This window comes from Ostrinia nubilalis, chromosome 1 (assembly GCF_963855985.1).
Source record: "Ostrinia nubilalis chromosome 1, ilOstNubi1.1, whole genome shotgun sequence".
In the NCBI taxonomy this organism is placed as follows: Eukaryota; Metazoa; Arthropoda; class Insecta; order Lepidoptera; family Crambidae; genus Ostrinia; species Ostrinia nubilalis.
In genome coordinates, this window is record NC_087088.1 from 13,962,203 (window position 1) to 13,986,946 (window position 24,744).

At 33.8% G+C, this 24,744-nt stretch overlaps 1 protein-coding gene and 4 long non-coding RNA genes across 10 annotated transcripts; 2 read left to right on the plus strand and 3 right to left on the minus strand.

Annotated features, from left to right (window-relative positions):
• Positions 1-4,866: 4,866 nt before the first annotated feature.
• Positions 4,867-7,660, minus strand: LOC135073463 (uncharacterized). The gene is made up of 4 exons (XR_010257624.1): positions 7,337-7,660; positions 6,997-7,150; positions 5,427-5,622; positions 4,867-5,018 (listed from the first exon to the last, which is right to left on the minus strand). It is a non-coding gene; the product is annotated as an uncharacterized LOC135073463 (long non-coding RNA).
• A 99-nt stretch (positions 7,661-7,759) lies between these two features.
• LOC135073438 (uncharacterized) lies at positions 7,760-23,691 on the plus strand. Of its 4 annotated transcripts, none has more exons than XM_063967630.1 (6): positions 7,760-7,845; positions 19,036-19,203; positions 19,387-19,569; positions 19,672-19,993; positions 20,148-20,409; positions 23,383-23,691. In XM_063967630.1, the coding sequence occupies exons 2-6, from the start codon at positions 19,084-19,086 to the stop codon at positions 23,657-23,659; spliced, it is 1,164 nt and encodes a 387-aa protein (XP_063823700.1). In that variant the 5' UTR covers positions 7,760-7,845; positions 19,036-19,083; the 3' UTR covers positions 23,660-23,691. The 4 variants fall into 4 exon arrangements, with proteins under 4 accessions (XP_063823700.1, XP_063823707.1, XP_063823693.1 ...); XM_063967637.1 differs by lacking the exon at positions 7,760-7,845 and adding an exon at positions 16,771-16,788; XM_063967623.1 differs by lacking the exon at positions 7,760-7,845 and having other exon boundaries at positions 18,958-19,203.
• Positions 8,106-11,067, plus strand: LOC135073431 (uncharacterized). Its single transcript, XR_010257623.1, has 6 exons — positions 8,106-8,440; positions 8,536-8,693; positions 9,060-9,116; positions 9,549-9,618; positions 10,070-10,121; positions 10,898-11,067. It is a non-coding gene; the product is annotated as an uncharacterized LOC135073431 (long non-coding RNA).
• Positions 14,157-15,644, minus strand: LOC135076137 (uncharacterized). 3 transcript variants are annotated; one of them, XR_010258186.1, is made up of 5 exons: positions 15,409-15,644; positions 15,025-15,132; positions 14,830-14,917; positions 14,652-14,717; positions 14,157-14,456 (listed from the first exon to the last, which is right to left on the minus strand). It is a non-coding gene; the product is annotated as an uncharacterized LOC135076137 (long non-coding RNA). The 3 variants fall into 3 exon arrangements; XR_010258184.1 differs by having other exon boundaries at positions 15,421-15,635; XR_010258185.1 differs by lacking the exon at positions 15,409-15,644 and adding an exon at positions 15,221-15,308.
• LOC135076150 (uncharacterized) lies at positions 17,196-18,493 on the minus strand. The gene is made up of 4 exons (XR_010258188.1): positions 18,280-18,493; positions 17,881-18,195; positions 17,708-17,770; positions 17,196-17,500 (listed from the first exon to the last, which is right to left on the minus strand). It is a non-coding gene; the product is annotated as an uncharacterized LOC135076150 (long non-coding RNA).
• Positions 23,692-24,744: the final 1,053 nt, after the last annotated feature.

Sequence of the window (24,744 nt, forward strand, 5' to 3'; positions counted from 1 at the left end):
ACAAAAATATTGCTTTATTCATTTAGGCACTGTTTTGTCAATTGACAATATTTACACGATTAAAAATATGGATTCTAGAGTTCAAGGTACTGTCTTTTAGAAAATGTATTTGTGTTTATATAAGGTGTTATTTTTTATACTGATCATACTTTACCAACACATCTAATAAAATCATACAAATAAGACCCAAGTGTTTTTTCAAAAAAAATCAGGCTAGTTTTCGAGTAAAACGACAAAGAATGTTTCGAAAAAAATAAAAAATAAATCATCCTTTGAGCGCGGTGAGTACTCGTTTACGCACTATCGTAGTAGCCGGCCGAGGGCAACGACCGCTGCCACGTGCCGCGCCGCGTGAGTCGGCCATATTGATATCGCTGCCAGTCGCTCCGCGCCCACAGCCCGCGCCGAGCCGCCGATCGGCATGCGGGAGCGCAACAACTTACAACATAAACAATCGTCCCAGTCCGCCCAATGTCCCCTAACGTATTGAAGTGTATGTGCGAGTTATTACAATGCCGCGCTTGATAAATAACAAAACGCAGGTGAAATTATGTTTCGGGCATACTGACTGGCCGACGAGAAACATTGACGAATCGAAAACTTTCACACCTTGCCGTATCCTGACTTGACGAGATCCCGTGCGCTTCGAGGACGAAGTTCTGGATTTCAATTTCAATCACCGGCACAGTGCTGGCGGTACCCAGATGCGAGCGCCGCAGACGGCGGCTTTTGCGTAAAAATACGGAATGCCTTATCAAGGAGTTGTTGCCAGAGGGCCACGACCGCGACCGTGTTCTATCGATGGATATTGCGGAAGTCTACCTAGGTACATACCTACCTACAGTGTGATTTGGACAGATGAGTGCTTGTTTACGCGAAAGGGACTTTTTCCGTTAAAAAGTTAGTGCGCGAATTGTGAATACAACATCCGACGTGGTGTCTAGTGAGCAGCAATCAAGTGTGCAGCCCGGAAGCATTACCTCAATTCGATCGTGGCTAGATTAGACAGTGCAAAACGTGTTTACGTGAACAAAGTACAACAAAGGCTTGACGTTCAAAATGTATTGTGATTAGTGTAATAATAACCTAGGAACTTAAATAACAACATTCAAAATCGGTAAATGTGTGAATAAGTAAAATTAATGAATCTAAAGTGTGATGGCAAATCATAATTTAGGAATTAAAACCAGGAAAATTGATCAGTGAGTTTTATTTACAACACCTATTCATATTCAATATTAGGGTGCATTTCCACTGAAGCGAAGCGAAGTAGTAATAGGTATGTACCTATCAATTTTTTATTACGTCTCTAAATAAATTGCGTAGGCATTACGAAACCGTAGATATTGAATTCCAATTTCTATCCTTTTTTAAATTTCTAGTTTAACGCGGATGATTCGCCTCGGTTCGTTGGAAAACTCCCCCGCTATTACACTAATGAAAATACACTTATTTACCTACTTATGTGGCTAGATTTTGTTTCTCCCAGCGCGTAGTACCTACCTATTAACATGACGTAACATCGTACATACTCACGAGTGATAATTTTTGGTAACGTAGGTTTAGTGTAATCTAACCTTAATGTGTGTGAACGTTGAATGAACGCGCGCGGCCATTGTTCGTACTCGTATGAATGAAATGAGTAAAGAAAGAGAGAGAGGCAGTGAGTGAAGACAGGATGGTTGTAAAAATAATATCTTTTTTTTGTTAGGAAAAGTAAAAACAAAAACTAGCCTGATTTTTTTTTTAAAAACACTTGGGTTGTATTTGTATGATTTTATTAAATGCGTTGGTAAAGTATGATCAGTACAAAAAATAACACCTTATAGAACTTAGGCCTATTTATTTAATAAAAATTAACAAAATCAGTGATTGAAAACTACCTTAAAAATTATACTCACAAGGCTGAAAGTACATACTTTCCATTACTTTCCGTTTTGATAGAAATTATCCTCAGATATTATATTTTCATGTTGTAAAAACAAATTTTGCTACGACATAACTACCGGCGCTGTTTTTTGCGATTCTCGAAACTAAGAATTTTTCCGAGGCGCTATTTGAGAATTGGATCAAGTTCCTGTAAACAAGCGGTCTATTACACAATGGTAACATACTTAACGTCATTACAAAGGTGCACCAAGAAATACATTTGGATGATATAAGCCTATCGAGCTATGGACAGCCACAAACCCTAATCATTAAGCTGAAGTTAGATGATATTTTGCATTAATTTTTGTTCCAAGTTTGTACTAAAATATGTACCAATTTCAAAAATTAAAAAAATATTTTTCTATTAGATATAGTTATATTCTATACAAATCTGATAAAAGGTAGTAAGTTCAGATCGAAAATAATATCGTCCGTTACTTACTATGAACCGGCAACACTGTGCGCCGCGGCGCGGGGTTAAATGATTTTTTAATTTATTTTCAGGGACAATTAATTTATAGAGTTGGTAGCACTGCGTCTGACAGATGTACCGGGAGACTTTTTGGCGGGCTTTTGAACGCACTAGGCGCGATTTTTGAAGCCAATTTTGTATTTTTCTCTTTCTGTGTTATAAATAGTTATCTATCTATTGGAAGTCGTTAAGTCAACTTAAAATTCGACTATGCCGGACGGGGACGGTAAGGACCCGCCCAGGGGCAAGGAAAAAAGGAAGGCACCAAATAGAGATCACACCTATACGAGTGCAGATGAAGATTTCTACAAACCGTACGTAAAACCAGGGTATAGAAGGCTTTTCGCGGAGAACACGGTGAGTGGCGAGTTTTCTGTATTTGTGGAAAGCACGAAAGAGAATGAGAAGATCGGGAACAACAATCCCATCCTGACTACCAACCTTTTCAAAAATGAAATCAAGGGCATTACCAATCTTAAAAGAATTAACGCCAATAAAATATGTGTCACATTTTCCCAGTCTAGTAATGCCAATAACTTCCTGAAAAACGATCCCTTCCTAACCAAACACCAACTCAAGGCATACATCCCAGCCACAGCAGTAGAAACAGTCGGCGTGCTTCGCTTTGTACCCACTAGTATCAGCAATGAGGAACTTTTTAAGAAACTCTCGTCATCTTACGAGATCATAGGTGTGCGTAGGTTCACCAAAAAAGACAACGGCGACATAAAGCCCTTTCAATCTGTGTCTATCACATTTTTATCAACCGTGTTACCCGAACATGTGTATCTAGACCTTTTCAGGTTCAGAGTATTCCCATACAACGCTCCATTGTTGCAATGCTTTAAGTGCTTCAAATTCAACCATGGTGCTAAAATTTGTAAATCTGTGCAAAAATGCTCAATATGTTCTGAAGAACATCATTTTTCTGAATGTAATTCGAATAAAATAGCCAAATGCATAAACTGTCAAGGAGCTCATCTTGCGATTTCACGGGACTGTCCAGTCAAAAAACAAAAAATTGAAGATAAAAAAAATAAATTAACTTACGCTAATATGGTCTCCAGCAGTGTTGCGGCTACTAAGAGTAGCCCAGTTATCAAAAATTACATAAGCGAGTTTCCTCTATTGGCTGCTCCTAAAACTAACTTAAAATCTATTGCATCAAGGAAGCCACAAGCTAGCTCTGTTTCAACAGCGACCTCTTCCACTTCAACTAATTCGATGGAAGTTAAAGAAAAAGAACCACTTACCAATGAACAATTAATAGATGAAATATTAAACAATGATTTTATTCGCAAGGGCCTTGTAGGCGCCCTTGTCGCTATTGGCAATGAAACGAGGGCAGTTAATAGTTCTATTATACAGGAAATTCTTATAAAAAGTTTCAAAGGGCTTTAAATGGATAAAAGTTTCATAAGAATCTCTCAATTTAACGTCGAAGGTGTTATTAACAAAAAGCCATTACTTATAAAATTTTTGATTGATAATGATATTGATATATGTTTGTTAAACGAAACATGGTTGAAAGAAAACAGTTCTTTTCGTATTCATAATTACAATCTAGTTAGTAAAATAGGTAAAGAAAAAGAAGGCCGGGGTGGAGTCGCCATCCTAGTCAAAGACACTTTGAAATATTCAGTAATAGAGCTTCCCTTTTATGATTTTCTACAACCTGTAGCTATTAATCTGCGAACTGGCATAGGTAATTTAAGTATTCTATGTATATATTGTCCACCACCTAAAGAAAATAGATCAAGATTCAATGGTAGCAAACTGAAACACATTATTAACTTACTACCTAAGCCACTTTTGCTATCAGGTGATATTAATGCTCACCACATCGCATTCGGCTGTGCTACTAGTAACGGTCGAGGTAATGAAGTTTACAATATATTTGACGAGAGCGACCTCTGTATCCTCAACTCAGGGGCGCCAACCACTGTTGGTAGATCTGTTCATAATCCTTCGGCTATTGATGTAACATGTGTCAGCCCTTCAGTAGCTCCATTATGTGATTGGAAAGTCTATGATGATCCAATGGGAAGTTATCACTATCCCACTGTAACAGATATTCAGACTTCTGTTGATAAATATCAGATAGGTGAACCAGTACAAAAATTTATTTACAATAAAGCTGATTGGTTTAAATTTCATACTGAAACAGAAAACATGGTAGTTAATATTAATTTAGATAATACAGATCCATTAATAATTTATGACGATTTTTATAATAATTTGATTAGTATTAGAGACAAATGCGTACCTAAAGTAGTCAAAACCTCTCCCAATATAATGAAAAAGCCTGTACCTTGGTGGGATGATGAGTGTAATAGTGCAGTTAAAAAGAGTAAAGATGCTTTAAATTTTTATAGACGTAATCCAAGCATTGACAACTACATTGCATATAAAAAATTGGATGCTGCTAAAAAACTAACTCTTAAGGAAAAAAAGAAAACTGGATGGAAATCTTTATGTGAATCTTTTAATAGATATACTCCTGTTAGTACAGTATGGAACTATATGAAGAGGTTTAAGCGTGTTTCAATTCCCAAACTGCCGAAGAATGATGAATGGATTCCCTCTTTTTTTGAGAAATATTCTCCTCTATCTCCTCCTGAAAAACAAGTAAATAATTCATTATTGCAAACATATTTCTCTCAAATTGGTGATGAAAAAGCAGCTTTTTTGTCTCAACATTTTTCTTGGGAAGAGTTTATGACTGCTCTGCAGTCTCGTAGGAACACTACTCCTGGTTTAGACAATATTCCTTATGAAGTTATTCGTCGCCTACATATTAATGCCAAAAAACTTTTACTCTACATTTTTAATTTACTATGGCAAACACAGGTCATACCAGACTCATGGAAGACTCAATGTGTCATTCCTATACTTAAACCAGATAAGCCTCCTGATGACTGTAACTCTTATCGACCAATTTCTCTGTCCTCATGTATAGGTAAAGTATTTGAGTGCATGTTAAAGACAAGATTAGATTATTATGTCGAATCAAATAATATCTTACCAAATGAACAATTCGGATTTAGGAAAGGCCGAAGTGCAGCAGAAAGTTTTACAGCATTGGTCTCAGATGTTAGGAATTCTCTTGACGGTCACTCTGCAACATCTTGTGTCTTCCTTGATGTACAGGGCGCGTTCGATAACGTGGTCCCCTCAATTTTAATAGCCATCTTATGTGATATTGGAGTACCCGGGGTAGTCTGCAAATGGATTTTCAATTTTTTGTACAAAAGAATAATGTATATAAAATTTAATAATATTATTCATGGACCCGGATATGTATATAAAGGCACAATGCAGGGTGCCACGATTTCGCCATTATTGTACAATTTATACACCAGTCAAATTAATAAGTATTTAGCACAAAGGGATATAAAATTTTTACAATTTGCTGATGATTTATTAATTTATACTGTAAATAAGAATGTAAACACTGCTGTGCATAATCTAAACCTAGCTTTAGTTGAAATTCATAATTTTTACTCTGGTAAATTAAAACTTGATATTAGTCCCAATAAGAGCGGCGCTATGCTATTCTCGAAAAAGTATAATGACTGTAATTCTACTATTTATTACAATAATAATCCTCTTCCATGGATTCAGGAAAAAAAGTTTTTAGGAGTGTGTCTAGATAAAAAACTCACATTTGAAAGTCATATCAAGCTTCTAATTCGCAACTCTTCTAAGGCTTTAAACATATTGCGTTCACTAGCTGGTGTAAGTTGGGGCTCTGATCCCAAGATTTTATCAATGTTATACAAGAGTTTAGTACGTAGTCATTTCGACTATAGTACTTTGGCATATATGAACTGTAGCCCAACCCTACTAAAAAAATTAGATGTTATTCAGAATAAAGCACTTAGAATAATAACAGGAGCTATGTGTTCAACTCCTATCATTGCTATGCAATGTGAAACATGCATTCCACCTTTAGTACTGAGACGTATTCAACTAGCAGCAAATTTTTGCCTTAAACTAATAACTTCAACCAACAAACCAGTACTAGATAGAATCATGCCTCCCTTATCATCCCAATTGTGCTCTACTCCTCCTCCTCCAATTACAGGTAATGAGTTAATATCTGGATGCACTCCAGCCTTACTAAGAATTGCATTGTATATTGAGTCTCTCACTGTAAATATGTATAAAGATAAGCCATGGCCCATGTATAAAGTTAATTATGAAGATCTTGTTGTAAAAAATTTCACTATCTTAAGAGAAAAGATCTCCAATCAAATTGATCTTAATAAATTTCTAAATAAGTCTTATTATAAAGTGTACACAGATGGTTCAAAGAAAGAGAATAGTGTAACCTCTGCATTTTATGATCCACAACTTAAACTTACTCAAAGTCATAAAATTGAAAGCCACTGTAGTATCTTTACTGCAGAAAGTTATGCTATCCTCTTAGCACTTAAACATATCTGTACATGTAATCCACCATCTGACAATATTATTATTCTAACTGACTCTAAAAGTGTATTACTAGCTCTGGAAAATAACTCTTGTAAATATAATTTGAATTATATAATTTATGATATTAAGAAATTAACTAATAACATATATAGACTTACTGGTAAGACACTGCTCTTCCTTTGGGTACCATCGCACCGTGGCATCAGGGGGAATGAAATTGTTGATCTGGCTGCAAGGAATGGCTTTGATGTTGATCATTCTACGTTGTTGAAGTTACCTCACACTGACTATCAAGCCGCAATCAGTCAAGACCTGAAAAAGATATGGCATGAGTACTGGACAATTACTAGTATGGAAAAGGGAAAATGGTATGCTAAGATCCAAGGAAGCCCGCCCGCCAAACCTTGGTACCATCGGAGGAATGAGAATATAGATAACAGGAAGTTTATAACCATCATAAATAGGCTGAGATTTGGCCATTGCCACGCTCCCACTCACCTGAAGAGGCTCAACTTGATCCCGAGCCCTGAATGTACATATTGCAATGAAGAGCTTGCTGATTTGGAACACATAATCTTGAAATGTAGAAGTTTTGGAGTTCAGAGACTGGTCATGATCGATGACCTTCAATCTATTTGTGAACGTGTACCAGAGTCGTTGGACGAGCTCCTGAAGGATCCGAAACTTTTCAAACCCTTATATACTTTCGTGGTTTCAACTCTGGGAACTATTTGAGAAGAGAAAATCAGTGAATCAGTTGGAATCATCAGTGCAGTGAACTCAGTGAAGTGAAGTGTCAAACACAGATGTGATGTCTCAAATTCAAACAAAAGTTCAACGGACTTCAAAGACTGGCTTAAAAGGGCTTGCACCCAGAGCCGTGAAAAACTATATTAATAATAATAATAACAGATGTACCGGTCCGAGATCAACTTGTTGTTGTTGTTCTTTCCCTTTCTTTCCTTAATTTAAAAAAAAATGGAGCATGGAAGTGCTGAAAATGTTAGGTTAGATTTTAAGTTAAGTTCTACTTTGTGGCATGGACCTATAAAAAAAGTCGGACGGATTCTCATCAACAAAATACTGTGACATTAGGATACACACGGGGTGGAAACGCCATAGTGTTTGACAGATGGTTAGTCAAATGTCATTTCTAGGAGCATCCACATAATCTCAGCAAACATAGCCTGTAGGATTGGGCCAATTAAAAAAAAAAGAGCATCCTTTACGTCAACTGTCATTTTAATGACATTGACAGGACAGTATCCACTCATTCATTCGCTGATTTTGCTCGCTAATTCAATCAATCATTCATTCACTCAATTCTTTTCGAAATTCCGAGAAAAAAAATCTTGATTCCGAAATATTCGGAAATAAAAGCAAACAAATAATGGTCATTTTACCGTATTTACATTGTTTACCGTATAAACAAGATGGTTTCTTATTATCACCAAATGCATCGTGACTGGTTGCTCGTCCACCAAGTCCAGGGTTTTTTCTCTAGCACGTGATGAAGCATTGCAGGCTCTAAGGATACAGTACCTCCTGCCTGCAAATCCTTTATCAGGAACTATGACAAAGGAGCAACTTCGTCAAAGAAAGGCAAGTCATATTTTTAGGTTATTAAACAACCTTCCAAATTGCTATAAAATTTGCTGCAATTTCCCTAGGACTGAACTGATTGATTTTTGTTTCAGGTCTGCCAATCACATTTTGAGGATAAATAAATCTAAAACAATCTATTGGTTATGACAATGATGAATGGATGTCCTATTTTTTATTTATCCATGATGAAAATAATAACATCTCGGCGACCATCCAAGCTGTTGCTGATCAGGTCATCCAGTAAGTTAAAGTAAGTATATACCTAGATTCAACCATAAAGTGTTTTGCAAGTACTAATTTAATTAGTCTATACGAATAAAGAAAGTTTAATTTTTTGATTTGACTAAAAAAGTAAACAATGTTCTTAATAAGTAGGTATTACTTTTATTTTAAGATCAATCTACTTAGTCAATAAAACTAAAATAGAAAGAGATATTTTACTACATTTCAATAAAACAAATTATCCTTATTCTATTTGTTTGGATTAGGCACCTTACATAAATTATATTATTGACACGGTAACTTACTACTAAAAATTGAAACATTAATTTTAACATTTAAGATTTCAATACAGGATGTTGCAATAGATGATTATTTATATTTTTTTTCTTTCTAGCTGCTAATAGAGATAACTTCAATTCAATGTTGTTGCCAGATAATGCTGTGAGTGAAGGTATGTTCAACTCAGTTGTAAATAATACCTAAGTATTTTTAAATTGATGAGTCACCTACAATATTCTTTGAACATAATTTATAATTTCAATACGTAATTTAAACTGATTTTTCGTGATAGTAATTTTTCTTTTGTAATGTTTTGTAAGCAATACCTATATTAATTCTGCAAAGAAAACTCTTTCTTGAGTTATTTAAATTATATTGTTTTGTATGATAATTAATTGTACATTAAGTTTTACAGGATTTTGCCAATATATTTATATTTAGTAGAGGTTGCAGTATTCTATCTTATAAAACTATCTTTTTAAATTAATTTTACATAGTTATAACACAGGTTATACCATCATACTTAATTAATTTTATAGGTTTATTTTATGCTAATTTTTTAATTGTGTAATAAATTTTAATTATGTTTTATTAAATATTTCAGAAACTATATCCTGCCATCTACATCAGAGCCACATCTGTCATTATGGATAATATTATTGCTGCGTCCTAAGGTATCATAATAATGTATTTAATTTATTTAAATTCCTACGGGAACGGGAGTAAGCGGGAAAAAACATTTGTATGAAAGAATCTAAACCGCGTAAGATAGATCAACGCACAGCGTAAACGGCTAAACCTAGGCACTTGAAATTTGGAAGGGACGTAGCTTAGGTACCGTAGAGATGCACTAAGAAAGGAATTCCTGAAATTCCCACGTGAACGGGAATTAGCGGGAAAAAACATTTGTATGAAAAAATTTAAACCGCGTAAGATACATGAAGAGGGTAAAACGAGATCCACGCGTACGAAGTCGCGGGCGGCCGCTAGTATTCTTCTAAAATTATTAATATTAAGTATTTCAGTTACATATTTTGATGCTTTTTTCAAAGTAGATAATTAATTTTAAGTAAGCGTTTATAATGTTTAATACATGTATTATACTATTGTTATTAATTATTTCAGGTTCAGCTTGCAAATAAACCTATCAAGCAGAGGCGGTACACACAAACAAAAGGTGGACTCTTTGGTTTTTTTAAAACGGAGCCCGAAAGCGTATGAGCTATTACGCCACATATTTATTTTGCCTAGTCAACGATCAAGAAAATGAAGGTATTGAGTGAAAAAATGCCGCAATGATACAGCCCCAAATTTGGTAGGTTTGACAAACGCTCAATAATATCATTTAAATGTAAATTATGTACAGTCGAGTTCATAAATATAAGTGCAGTGCCAATTTAAAAAAATATTGTAAGCGTTTTAACGATCATACAAATCTAAAACAAATTCAGACAAATGTAATCATAAGCTGTTCATAAATATGTTGCGGTAACGCAGTATTGACTACGCTACTGCTCTATAATCTGTTGATAATGCGCATGTGCATATACCTTAAGTTGTAAAGGCATTAAAGGTTTATTTTCGTGCGCCATAATGACTGTGATTTCATGGATAAGTCCACGCATGCTGTTTTTGATAATATTAAATTATGAAATAAATAAAAAAAATCTGCTCTTTACGTAAATCGATTAACTTACTAATAATTCTGAGTCGCTCATAAAAAATAGCAAGACCTTAAAGAGTCACCCAGTATGTAGTAGTATTATCCTTAATAATATTGTAAACGTTACACCAAATTGAATCTGGTTTAATATGAAAGGAATAAGCGTCGACAAACATCACGTGCGGGTACAAGTCGCCAATTTGAGTTCTTTTTCTATTATTATAAACCGCTTATTCAGTCTGTTATTATTTGTAATAAGAATCATAATAATGTAATTCAAATTGTTTCAGATTCCGGCCCAGTGTATAGTTTTTTTAACTAAAGTTTTTTGTTATTTTTGCCTCAAGAATGTACTTATTGTGAATTTCTTTGTTAATGGCTGTATAGTTTTACTTGAGTCAAAGAAAATCGTAGTTGTTGTATAAAAAAATAATTTATAAATCTATTAGGGTACATTTTACTGTCGTCTTTTTTTTCTTAGAAACTTGCAGTAGATTATACACTTTTTTGGAAACTGATAATTACTTGTTAATACCATAATTTATTATAGAAAATTGTACTGTTAAGTAGGTAATTTTTTTTCATTACCTTATAGTAGATAATGTCTTTTGTTGATGGCTGTATAGTTTTACGCAAGTTAAAGAAAATCGTAGTATATTTTTTTCTACACAAATTTTAGTTATAAGATGACATATATGATTGTTTGTTAGTTTGTATTGAAGAGGCTCCGAAACTAAGTACTGGACCAATTTGAAAAATTATTTCACAATTAGAATCCTTTATTTTCCCTGATGAAGATAGGCTATAACCGGATTTTTACAGGCGGTACGAAGTTCGCCGGGTCAGCTAGTTTCTTATAAACATGCAAATACGGTAAAAATGATTCATTTTGTTAATGGCTGTCTAGTGTTACGCAATTACAGGTAATCATCATTTTTATTGTAAACAGAATTAGGTACCATTTATTTATAACTAGCTTTTGCCCGCGGCTTCACCCGCGTGAAATTTAGTGCCACAGATTGGCATAAATTATACCCTATATGTTAATCTAGATTACAAATAATAATACTGTAAAGGTTCAACCAAATCCGTTCAGTAGTTTTTGCGTGAAAGAGTAACAAACATCTACACAAACTTTCACCTTTATAATATTAGTAGGATTTATAGTCAGCGACAATAGAAATGTTCGCTCGCTTGAAATTTTGTAAACAATTATTGCAAAAAGTTAATATTAATTTATATTATTCTGTTCTGTTGGCTTCAATGGTGGGTACCTATTTATTTCAATAAGTTAAACTCTAGGTAAAATTGACATTTAGTATGGAAATGTAATTTTAAACCAGTGTTCATCCCTTTCATAGAGGAGGTTTAATTCTCTAAGGTTCATCCCGGGCTTAATTTTTTTTGTATAATGGGTTTTATGACTGAAATTGACTCAAACAGAGATAAAATAACTAAGAGTCTTTAACATTTACTTACTTGGCAATTAAAGATAGATTTACTCAAATCCTACTTCGTACTATGTAATATTATAAATGCGAAAGTTTGTATGGACGTCTGGAATCTGAATGTTAACAGGTTTGTTACTTTTTCACGCAAAAACTACTGAACGGATTTTGATGAAACTGCAGTATTATACTTTATAACCCAGAATATCTTTGAATGCAGTTCCCTTTCTTTACAAAAATAAAGGAATGTTTCCTTTGAGTAAAATTTTCTATCTACAGTATTAAGAGTACTTTCCCTACAGGTGGCATTACAAAGTTCCACCCTGTATAATTTATGACGATCTTTGACAAACTAAATTTCACGCGTGTGAAGCCGCGGGCAGCAGCTAGTTACTAAATATTATGTTCATAAATAGTTCAGTCTCAATGTTATTGATGAAAATAAAGCCCAACTAGACTTTATTTTCTATTGGCGCGGTAGGTTTTCTTTTATTTTTCTTAAAAACCTACAGTTGATGATTCTGTGAATTAATGACTGTATAGTTTTTTTACTTACTAATAGTATTTCATAGTTTCCTAAGTTTATGGTGCTTACTTATAATTATCGAGTTCAGCGGATGATTTTTTATTCCATTATTATTTTGTAATTTTCCTTACGGAATAAGAAATCATCCGCTTGGTATATTATCTTCGAACGTGTAGATAATTCTAAGATGTACTTCGTGTTCAGACTCAAGTGCTCAAAAGATAGAACCACCTTTGTAATTTTGTCGATAGTTGTATGCATTAGTTTTTAAGTTGTATTTTTATGAAATAAATTTTTTAATAAAACTTATGTATTTGGTTTTTTATTTCTATAAATAATTTGAAATAATAATGTACCCGTACCGTTATTGGTGCGGTAACGTTACTCGTTATAAAATATATTAAAGCGGTACTGCAACGTCGCTAAGGCAGTCGTTATTAAAAAGTTACGATCTTTTTTTTTTTTAGCGCTACCCAATGGAAGTCCATAGATGCCGGAACTTTTACTATGAACGGACCAATCATAGGGCCGTTTCCTATCTGTCCCTGTCTCATCTGTGAGGATACACCAGCTTGCCTGTACGTCAGTGTTGCCAACTCAGATTTTGAAAAAGTCGTAGGACAGATTAGAAAATTACGTAGAAATGGTACAATTTTCATATAGAAAATACGTAGATCTACGTACTTTTTTTTCTGAGTGAAATCACAGTGAAATGAAGAGAATAGGGGTAGATAAAAGTAATAAAACGACAATTTATATTACCCTAAAAGTAGTAAAGTACACTTTTATTGTGTATCATTTTCAGAAATGTTTTCAGACAAATTAAAATGCATAATGTGTTCCTGCGAAGGCTCGCGGTTCTTTTTTAAGCCATAATTGAATCCAATTAAATTGAGCAGGAAGTTGGAAAATATCGAAATACAACACCTTCGAAATCTTAGCACAATCTTAGTTCGAAATATTTTTATAGTGAAGATTCACTTTGACCGTTTGACGGTTTACACACAGTCACGTCACGTCACATTTCAAATTTCTTATCAGATCAAGGCTCTTCAGTGACATTTACAGGGGGGCGCTGTACAGATTTTTTTCTATGGGGAAATGTCAAAATAACATTAGTTCCGACTTTTTCCACATGCCAAATAACCGTGATCGGACTAATATCCCGATAAAAAGGGAAACGATGCCCATTCAGCCTATTTTGCAAATTTGATAGAAAATACGTAGATTCTGGGACTAAAGTTCGTAGGTTTGCAAGGAAGGCTTAAAATACGTAGATCTACGTAAAAATACGTAGAGTTGGCAACCCTGCTGTACGTACAGGCCGGCACGCACACATTCACACCCTGTTACACCACTTCGAGTCACAGATTAGAGAGTATGTCTAAAGACAGATAGGAAACGGCCCTAGTATTTGTTGAACGATAAACAAACTGGTACCGAGCTAGATTGTCCAGTAGGTGGCGCTGTAAACAATATGGCGTCTGCCGCCCACAGATTAAATATATACCTCTCATACTTTTTTTATGATCCGTTCCGTTTCATGTAATGTGTTTAAAAATAAAACTATTGAAGTATAAAATAAAACTTTATTGATGAAAATATATAACATGAAATATTTTGTTTACGAAAATCAATAAGCAATAAAACTACTGGATTTTAAAAGATTACAGTTACTGTTGTGATAACAGTACATTGTTTTAGTTTTTACATTATGTACTCACGGATTGACATTTATATGTAACTCATATAAAATATGTTGCGTTAAGACTTATAGTAAAATAGTTTAATGTTCTCCATAAATCACACGTTCACTCTCACGTTGGTTCTGTCCACTCCACTGTAAGCAGGCCAGATCTACATGTTTCTCACCACCTGTAAAATATATGAAATATTTGTAAATTTAGAGCAAAAAGTCACCGTAAGTCTGTAATCTTCTACATCTACATTCTACACTAATATTATAAAGAGTACAGCATATAAACAAGTGATCGATCTATCTATCTACCATGCCTAATGTCTGTTTTGTTTCTAGATTCATACTACTTTGTTAAATGAAAATTAATTTACCTTGTCAAATGTGTACTTGTCAATCAATTACTTAATATATATTCACAGAATCTGGATTCCACCAATCTGTAATCAAATAATTAACTTTTAGGTCTTTCTATTTGATCCTAGATGAAAAGCGTCAGAAGATACGGGTAAGAATGATTTTGAGGGTCTTTTCAATTTTATAGGTACTTACCGAATGTTCTTATAAATAGAAGTTGTTTTAATTGTTATCTGGGTAATTCATCCAACACAAATCTTCCTAATTTAATGCATGGCATAACCTGCAAATGAAATGAGTTCATCATTTGTAATTAAGCATTTTTGGTCTTGTTTTATTGTTTAAATAGGTCTCTTTTAAACTTCATTGAATATGTTGGTTCATCTGGACCTTTTTAAGTAACAGTTGACAATAATGAGCAGCACCAGTGATTCCACAGCAAGCACTTTTATTGTAATTGCTGCTTAACACTTTATAAGTTCGAAGTTCGATATTAACCTGAAACAAATAGGTACTTAGATTCATTGCATAAAACACGTATCATTCACTGTATCCTGCAATCTATGCCTGCAATGTACTTACCTACTTGTATTGTATTTTATGTCCAAAATCCAAAGTATGTTGTTACTCCATGAAACTATCCATATTTGGTTTCCATTGATTTAAATGGAGTTATGAATGTTTTTGTAATGAAGATTTAATCCTTTGTGTGGTTCAATACTTAAAAAATGATGTTACTGCAAGTAATAACCTATCTCGAGTGAAATAACTTACTTATTAACTTACTTGAGAGAATTTTTTTCGTAAACAAACATCAATCCAACAGGCAATCCATGCACATGTAGTTCTTATTAATAATGACTGAGAAATTATTGATTTCAATTAGAAACAATTAAAAATCGTAGAAAAACACGTTTTTTCGATGAAAAATTTTTGACGTTTATTTTTTTTAATAATGTCACAGTTGTAGACTTGAGACGGAACTAAAGTGATTAAAGTGAAAATTACGACTTTGAATTATTATACTTTTAAATAACCATTTAATTTATAGAAATCACATGGATTCAATAAAATAATTTATGAATAAAAGCTGAAGTTGTAATTCGAAAAGGTTTCTAAGGTTTCTAACATGCAAAAGACCACTGTCGCATACAAAAGAGTCAAAAGACAACTATAAAAAAAGTCACTTCCTCTCGGAACTGTCAAAAAAATTCACTCTCTATGGAGCTGTCAAACTCTATGGCGTTTCCACCCCGTGCTTCGAGTGCAAACTTCACACAGTTGACACATTTAAGCAGCGAAAAAACAACACGAATACGACATGTCTTGTGTGATGAAATTGTGTAAAAACCGTTCTGTTCGAACAAACAAAAATTAAGGAATCACATTTCACAGGCAAAATAATAATCCAATCACTTATTTCCCGACATTAAAATATTGAAATTAATTGAAATCAAACGTCATTCACTCGAAAAAATAATACGTCAAAGACCAGTGTTCTCAGTTATTTACGTGGGAAAATTACCCGAAATATGGGAAATTAATAATGATTTTAGGACTTTTTAGTTATGTATTACGCATACTATGGAAATAAAATAATTTATCATAATAATTGTGTTTTAATGGGATATATTTTCATGGGCAAATTTGATCCTTCCCAAAAATGTGGAACTGCGAAATTCAAATTTTCTTACATTGATTGCAAGTCAGTGTCAGGTTGTATGTTAAAAAAAAAAAAATCTATCAGAGATAATAATAATATATTGATGATGCATAACATTATGATTATAATGTACACAAGATTCGTAATTTGTAACTGCGTGAATCATTTTTGATCAACATTATGTACATACCCTGACACACTGACTTGCAAACAATGTAAGAAAATTTGAACATTGAAAATTTCGCGCCTACCTCAACGCATACACCTTTCATCCTTTTAAAATGGCACGGAATAATTCTGTCTACATTTCCAAGTAACATCTGCCGATCTATGTTTTTCTTAAAATAAATGGGTAAAATGTTTTGGCTAACATGGCATCCCTAAATTCACTCACACAATAGACAAACGCCAAAATTTTGCGTCACAGTTTTGTTGTAGCGCGAGTTCCGTCCGCCTTTTTTTATAGGTCCATGCTTTGTGGCATAAAACAGGTCTGAGCCCCGATTACGGTAACTTTTAACGTCAACAATCCAGACACGCTTCTCGATTCTGCGATACGATTGGTCAAAACAGCTGACGTACGCTGTTGAACGACCAATCGTATCGCAGAATCGAGAAGCGTGTCTGGATTGTTGACGTTAAAAGTTACCGTAATCGGGGCTCTGTTCACTTACTTTTTTTTGCACTGCATCACAGATTAGAGAGTATGTCTAAAGACAGATAGGAAACGGCCCTAGTATTGGTTGAACGATAAACAAACTGGTACCGAGCTAGATTGTACAGTAGGTGGCGCTGAATACAATATGGCGTCTGCCGCCCACAGAATAAATATACCTGTCATACTTTTTTATGATCCGTTCCTTTTCATGTATTGCGGTTAAAAATAAAACTATTGAAGTATCAAATGAAACTTTATTGACGAAATGTAACATGAAATATTTTGTTTACGAAAATCAATAAGCATTAAAACTATTGGATTTTAAAAGATTACAGTTACTATTGTGATTACAGTACATTGTTTTAGTTTTTACATAATGTACTCACGGCTTGACATTTGTATGTAACTCATACAAAATAAGTTGCGTTATGACTTACAGTAAAATAGTTTAATGTTCTCCATAAATTCACACGTTCACTCTCACTTTGGTTCTGTCCAATCCAATAGCCACTGTAAGCAGGCCAGATCTACACGTTTCTCACCACCTGTAAAATATATGAAATATTTGTAAATTTAGAGCAAAAAGATGCACATGTCACCGTAAGACTGTAATCTCCTACATCATCTACATTCTACACTAATATTATAAAGAGTACAGCAGATAAACAAGTGATCTGTCTTATCTACCATACCTACCTACTGTCTGTTTTGTTTCTAGATTTGCACTACTTTGTTAAATAAAATTAATTTACCTTGTCAAATGTGTACTTGTCAATCAATTAAATGTACATTCACAGAATCTGGATTCCATCAATCTGTAATTAAATAATTAACTTTAAGTCTCTCTATTTGATCCTAGTTGAAAAGCGTCAGAGGATAGGGTTAGAATCATTTTGAGGGTCTTTTAAATTTTAAAGGTACTTACCAAATGTTCTTATCAACAGAAGTTGTTTTAATTGTTATCTGGGTAATTCATCCAATACAAATCTTCCTAATTTAATGCATTTATGTCATGGCATAACCTGCAAATGAAATGAGTTCATCGTTTGTAATCAAGCATTCTTGGTCTGGTTTTATTGCTTATATGTATAGGTTTCTTCTAAACTTATTTGAATAGGAAGTAAAGGTTGGTTCATCTGGATTTTAAGTAACAGTTGACAATAATGATCAGCACCGGTGATTCCATAGCAAGCACTTTTATTGTAATTGCAGCTTAACACCTTATAAGTTCGATATTAACCTGAAACAAATAGGTACTTAGATTCACTGTATAAAACACGTATCATTCACTGTGTCCTGCAATCTATGCCTGCAATGTACCTACGTGTATTGTATTTTGGGTCCAAACTCAGAAGTATGTTGTTACTCCATGAAACGATCCATATTTAGTTTCCATTGATTTAAATGGAGTTATGAATGATATTGTAATGAAGATTTAATCCTTTGTGTGGTTCAATACTTGATAAAACATGATGTTGCTGCAAGCTGCAATAACCTTTCTCGAGTGGATATCTTACTTGAAATTTCTTCTTAAAACAAACATCAATCCAACTGGCAATCCATGCACATGTAGTTCTTATTAATATTGATTGAGAAATTATTGATTTTATAAAATTTGTTAGAAAAACACGTTTTTTCGATGAAAATTTTTGACGTTTTTTTTTTTAATAATGTCACAGTTGTAGACTTGAGACGGAACTAAATTGATTAAAGTGAAAATTACGACTTTGAATTAATATACTTTTAAATAATCATTTCATTTATAGAATGCAAATAGATTCAATAAAATAATTTATAAATAAAAGTTGAAGTTGTAATTCGAAAATGTTTACTAACTTGATTCCAGACACGCAAAAGACCATTGTCGCATACAAACGACAACTATAAAAAAAGTCACTTCCTCTCGGAACTGTCAAAAAAATTCACTCTCTATGGAGCTGTCAAACTCTATGGCGTTTCCACCCCGTGTGTCAAACTCTATGGCGTTTCCACCCCGTGCACTGCATTTCGAATGATAATTATTGTTGAACAGATGAAGATCGACTAACTTTAACTTCATACACAAATCTTTTATTTACAGAATACCTACAACGTTTCTTACGGACTCTGAATTAATATACCATTTAATATGGATCTTGAGGTTCTTTACGAAGAACTTCGCGGTATGGAAGTTACAAACCCAGCTTGCATGGACAAAATTATGTCTTATAAAGAAGATATCGAATTGGAAGCTGATGACTATATGCATGTACGTATTGTACCTATTACCTACATTGATTTAATTATGTCCGGAAATCATTTAAATCACATGAAAGTATTTAACTTACGAAATATTTCGTATTAGTTTCGATAGATCGAACCTTTATTAGATACCTAACTAAATAAAAATGTACAGATTATAAATATCTATACTAGAATTCATTATTTACAGGTGCTAGTAGAAAGTTTGTCACATGCTATGATTACATGGGAACAACCCTGGTATCAAGAACAAGACAAATTAAGTCTGCAACCCCTAATAGAAAACCGTGATGGATTGCCGAAATTTCGAGAGGATCCTATAACCAAAGATGAAGGAGAGCATATTCTAAACAATTGGCGTAAGTTGGTGAAGGTACTATGAATATTTTATTTGATTTGATATAAATGAACTTAATTTACTTTCAATTAATAATAATATGTTTTATAAGCTTTGAAAAATAATGATTATTTGCAGAAATACAATATCCCAGATAAATTGCAATGTTTTGCGCGATGGAGGAATATTGGTTATAACAAAAGGTCGTCAGCTCAAGAAAATGTTCGCCGATTTATTCATTCATATTTAGCACGAGGCTTGAATAGGACTATTCCACAAGTGTATCGGCACATAGTCAATACATATAGGAGAACAAAAAAAGGACGATATACACCTGACGAAGAAAAACTAATGGAAATTTGTTTTTATCATTATCCACCAAGAGCAGTTCGAATAGCATCATTTGTTCTTGACCGAGGTGATAAAGGAATTACGAAAAGATTTTTAGTCTCTCGCAATGGTATGTATTTGCAGACTTTTCTCTAGTTGTGAATGGAGTCTTATATCATTATTATTGTATTGCTACTTTCGAGACAGTTCCCTGAGGCAAAGTTGTTAAATAATATCTTCATAACTTGAGGAATAAGGAAAAATTATCTTATTTTTTATTGCAGGTAAACCAGAATTTAACAGAATAAAGTGGACACTACCACTAGCTACAAAATTAGTAAACTTGTTAGTAAAATATACTGGAGAAGAAAGTTATGACGGACTCAAGAATAAGCCCATTCATATTAGTATTTGGCGTGACGTTGAAAATCATTTTGATACACTAGCCTGTTATCTTCGACATTTTTGGTACACATCACTGCACTGTCAATTATTTATTAAATATGATGTTACTTTAAGAAGAGTTAGACGAAGAGTATTTAAAATGTAAGTAAACGAAAAATTGCCACTGCAGACCCACGATACCCCTGGCGATACCCCTGGTGGTATCGTGGGTCTCGTTAAAGAACTACACCTCAGACCCACGATACCCCTGGGAGTAAAGTTGACAAACGAGGACCGGCGCGGGCGCGCATGGCGGGCGGGGAGGGGACGCACAGTGCACACGGCCAGTGCACAGTGTTGTGGAATACCTCTTTGAATTCTAAATTGATTTCATTGAACATGCAATAAAATTTATATCGTTAAAAATAAAAATAAAATAACAACAATTCATACCTACATATAACGAATAATTAATTAATAGCACTTATAAATTAACATTTTGACTATAATTATTTATTTTTGTCCTGGTACTTTATGTTATTTGATGTGATAAAAAGGTAATTTCGTCTACCACGTTGTGTGTGACAATGATTTAAATGAGTAGTTTGCCCTTGAGAAAAAAAAAATCTTGATTATCAATAATTTATATTTTTTTTATTTACATAATATTAATTTTAGGCTATATTTTAATTTTATGAAGTCAAAATAAAGTTTTTTTTTAACATTACAAAACTTCTCCAGTAGGGCAGTTTGTATGGGAAATACAGGGTGGCCAAAACAGTGAGGTCTAAAAGAAAAATTTAGATTCCTTACATCAATGTGTATCTAAATCACCCCCATGTGTATCATACGATTGTGCTTAGTTTAGGAGATAGAGTTCATTTTGTGATATTTTAAAATTTGATGACCTAGTAGGCTTTAAACATTTTTATCTTTTTTTTGGGGTGACTTTTCTCAGATTTCTTTTTTTCGACACATTTGTTATTAATTGCAGATGTTTGAAAAAAATAATCACTTTCCTATCTTTGATTCAAGATACAAAAGTTTTGCTAGAAACATTAAAATTATGCATTTATCAGAACACTATCAAATTTTCAACTTAGAAGTTTAAGTAAAAAAAAGAACTTCCATAGGTCCAAAACCATTTTAAAAACTGCGCCGTTTCCTGAACATTCCTAATAATACAAAAAAATGTGTACTTAATGGGCCACTATTTCCTGTAATCGGTCCACTAAAGTGGTAAGTCGGAGATTCCGTTACATGTTTTTGACTTTCTTAGAGCGAATTAATATTGGGAATCCTCTAAGTTTACATTACGTAGAACAGATTTAGAGCAGTAACTGGACAGAACATGTTTTTATTCTCAACGAGGAAGCTTTTGCCCTTCATCACACCCGGTGGAAACTGATGATTAGGCTGAAGGTGGAAAGGAACTTCAACTACAGAGGAACTATGGCTTCCTACCTCCAAATGCCGGAATACAGTAATGCTATTAACATTATTGTGTAGTGACAGACTTAGGAAAATAGAGTTGTTAGCCAGGAAGACTTAGATCAAACCCTACCACCAACCAAACCGAGCAGAAAATTTCGCCTCCACTGGGAATCAAACCCGGGACCTCTGATGCTTACCTCTTACCACTTGAAGACAGAGGCAGAAGAGCAGTAGAAGTACCTACTACAGTGAGAAGAAGAAGGAGGGATATTTGGTTTATGTTCATTAAAACTTACTTAAAATAACAATGTGTTCCGGAATTTGGAGGTAGGAAGCCATAGTTCCTTTGTAGTTGAAGTTCCCTTCCACTTTCAGCCTAATCATCAGTTTCCACCAGGTGTGATGAAGGACAAGAGCTTCCTCGTTGAGAATAAAAACATGTTCTTTCCAGTTACTGCTCTAAATCAGTTCTACGTAATGTAAACTTAGAGGATTCCCAATATTAATTCGCTCTAAGAAAGTCAAAAACATGTAACGGAATCTCCGACTTACCACTTTAGTGGACCGATTACAGGAAATACAGGACCATTAAGTACATGTTTTTTTGTATTATTATGAATGTTCAGGAAACGGCGCAGTTTCTAAAATGGTTTTGGACCTATGGAAGTTCTTTTTTTTACTTAAACTTTTAAGTTGAAAATTTGATAGTGTTCTGATAAAAGCATAATTTTAATGTTTCTAGCAAAACTTTTGTATCATGAATCAAAGATAGGAAGATGATTATTTTTTTCAAACATCTGCAATTAATGACAAATCTGTCGAAAAAAAGAAATTTGAAAAAAGTCAACCCAAAAAAAAGATAAAAAGGTTTAAAGCCTACTAGGTCATCAAATTTTAAAATATCACAAAATTAACTCTATCTCCTAAACTAAGCACAATCGTATGATACATATGGGGGTGATTTAGGTACACCTTGATGTAAGGAATCTAAATTTTTCTTTTAGACCTCACTGTTTTGGCCACCCTGTATAACCAGTCAGTTGAACAGTTGCGCAGTTGAGCAGTCTAGTTGAGCAGTGGGGAAAAAAGGAATTTACTACGGTAAATAAAAGGTACCAGGATAACATAACCTTATAGGAGCTATTATCAAATTCTTCTTGGTTGACCCGAGAAATAAATATGTATCACAAACTGACTTAAAAACTAAAATTTTAAAATTACTAATGATAAAAACTATTTCACAAACTTGTTCCTTTATGGTTATGTTGCCCTGGTACTTTACCTGATACTAATTATTCATTATACGAGTATGTAGGTATGAATTGTTGTTATTTTATTTTTAATAATATAAATTTTATTGCATGCTCAATGAAATCAATTTAGAATTCAAAGAGGTATTCCACAACACTGTGCACTGTGCGTCCCCTCCCCGCCCGCCGCGCCCGCGCCGGTCCTCGTTTGTCAACTTTACTCCCAGGGGTATCGTGGGTCTGCAGTGAAAATTGCCAGCTAAATTACTTAGATCTTAACTTTATATTATTATTCTATGACTTTATTGAAAATTTCTCCCAGTTAAATATTTTTTAAATTATTTGATATTTAACAATGAAATATCCTTTCAAAAGTTCTTCCTTAAGTGTGGTGTGTTTTCGTTATCATCTTTGATCAATAAAATAATATGTTAACACATCTTGCTTCTAGATTGCGCAATTCGCCATATTATAAGGTTTGGACTGATATAAGATGGAAGGATGTCGTGGCCCAGCTCCCAGATGGATTTACTTTTCAATTCATTTATCACATTACAATCCGTATCTTACGGCACGTGAGAAATCATACGAAACTACCTCTACAAGAGGTAGTTAAAATAGGTTTACGTGCTACAAACCGAAAAGGTTACGGAAATAAACGTCTAAAAACATTGGTAATGAACAAAGAAGGCAATTTAGAAGCACAAAGGTACAGTAACAAATTCTGACACGAAATAAATGGAATTGTTTTTTTACAAAAGCCTTTTTATTTATTATCCCGGTGCTCTAATCATTCCTTTCCTCATGTTCCAATTCAAAAAGTACAAGCTGCTATTACAAGTCGAAAACAATTTCAGTACCCAGCACGAATAATTATCGTTTCGATACGGTAATCTTTTTACTGTAAGGAGCCGACACTTGTATTGTCCCGAAAATAATAACGCAAGATGAGTGTGTAGGGATGATGGTATCTTGTTTGAATTTGCCGCTATTTTCGCAGTTATGATCCGGATCCACAGATATGGATTAGAGTAGATACAGCAAGTTGATCGTCAAAGCGTGCCATTCCGATATGTCCAAATGGACATACATGGTCGAGTGATGTTCATGTAATCCGATTACAACAATCGGTTCCGATGATTTTACGAGGACAGTAGTACGAACATGGTAGAAAGAAGAAATTATTTACGGATTGAGAATTATAATTAACAGCACAAGTAACAAATAATTAATTAGAATAAAGTAGCAGTAGAAGAAGTATAAAGTAGCATTGTTTTTAATACATATCCTGTGATGTACTCTTAAGAGTTAAAACCATGGTCCCTGTATGTGGTGCACTCATACCGATCCCAAGGAACCGTACTTACTCATAACAATAAGACACACACTGATGCATGTATTCATGCACTTGACAAATTTATGTCTTGAAACGCTGGTAGGGTAAAAAAAATAACGAGATTTGACGATTTGTAAGAATCAATTTATTTAAAAAAGGTAAATAAAGATGTTTTTGGTTTTGTATTTAACAAATTATCAGTTTTATCGGAATTAATTAATTTTCGAATCGAGTCACACGATATCATTCGATGACTTTGCAAATGCAGTACGATGATACGATTACTTTTACGTTGCGGCAATCACTAAAATTCGCTAAAATGACACTAATGACGTTTAAAAAGTGGCACGCTCGGCTTCATACAATTTTTGACACATGCTGCATCTATCCATATCTGTGTCCGGATCCGACCAAGATTTGAAAGTTCTAGCACAGATAATATTTCTAGTGGGTAATCCCCATGAAGCTATATATAAA

Bases quoted from the DNA above. Each gene is read 5' to 3' on its own strand.
- LOC135073438 (XM_063967630.1), top strand. From the start codon at position 19,084: ATGGATCTTGAGGTTCTTTACGAAGAACTTCGCGGTATGGAAGTTACA. The intron at 19,204-19,386 runs GTACGTATTGTA...CATTATTTACAG, and splicing joins AAGCTGATGACTATATGCAT to GTGCTAGTAGAAAGTTTGTC. The intron at 20,410-23,382 runs GTAAGTAAACGA...TCTTGCTTCTAG, and splicing joins AGACGAAGAGTATTTAAAAT to ATTGCGCAATTCGCCATATT.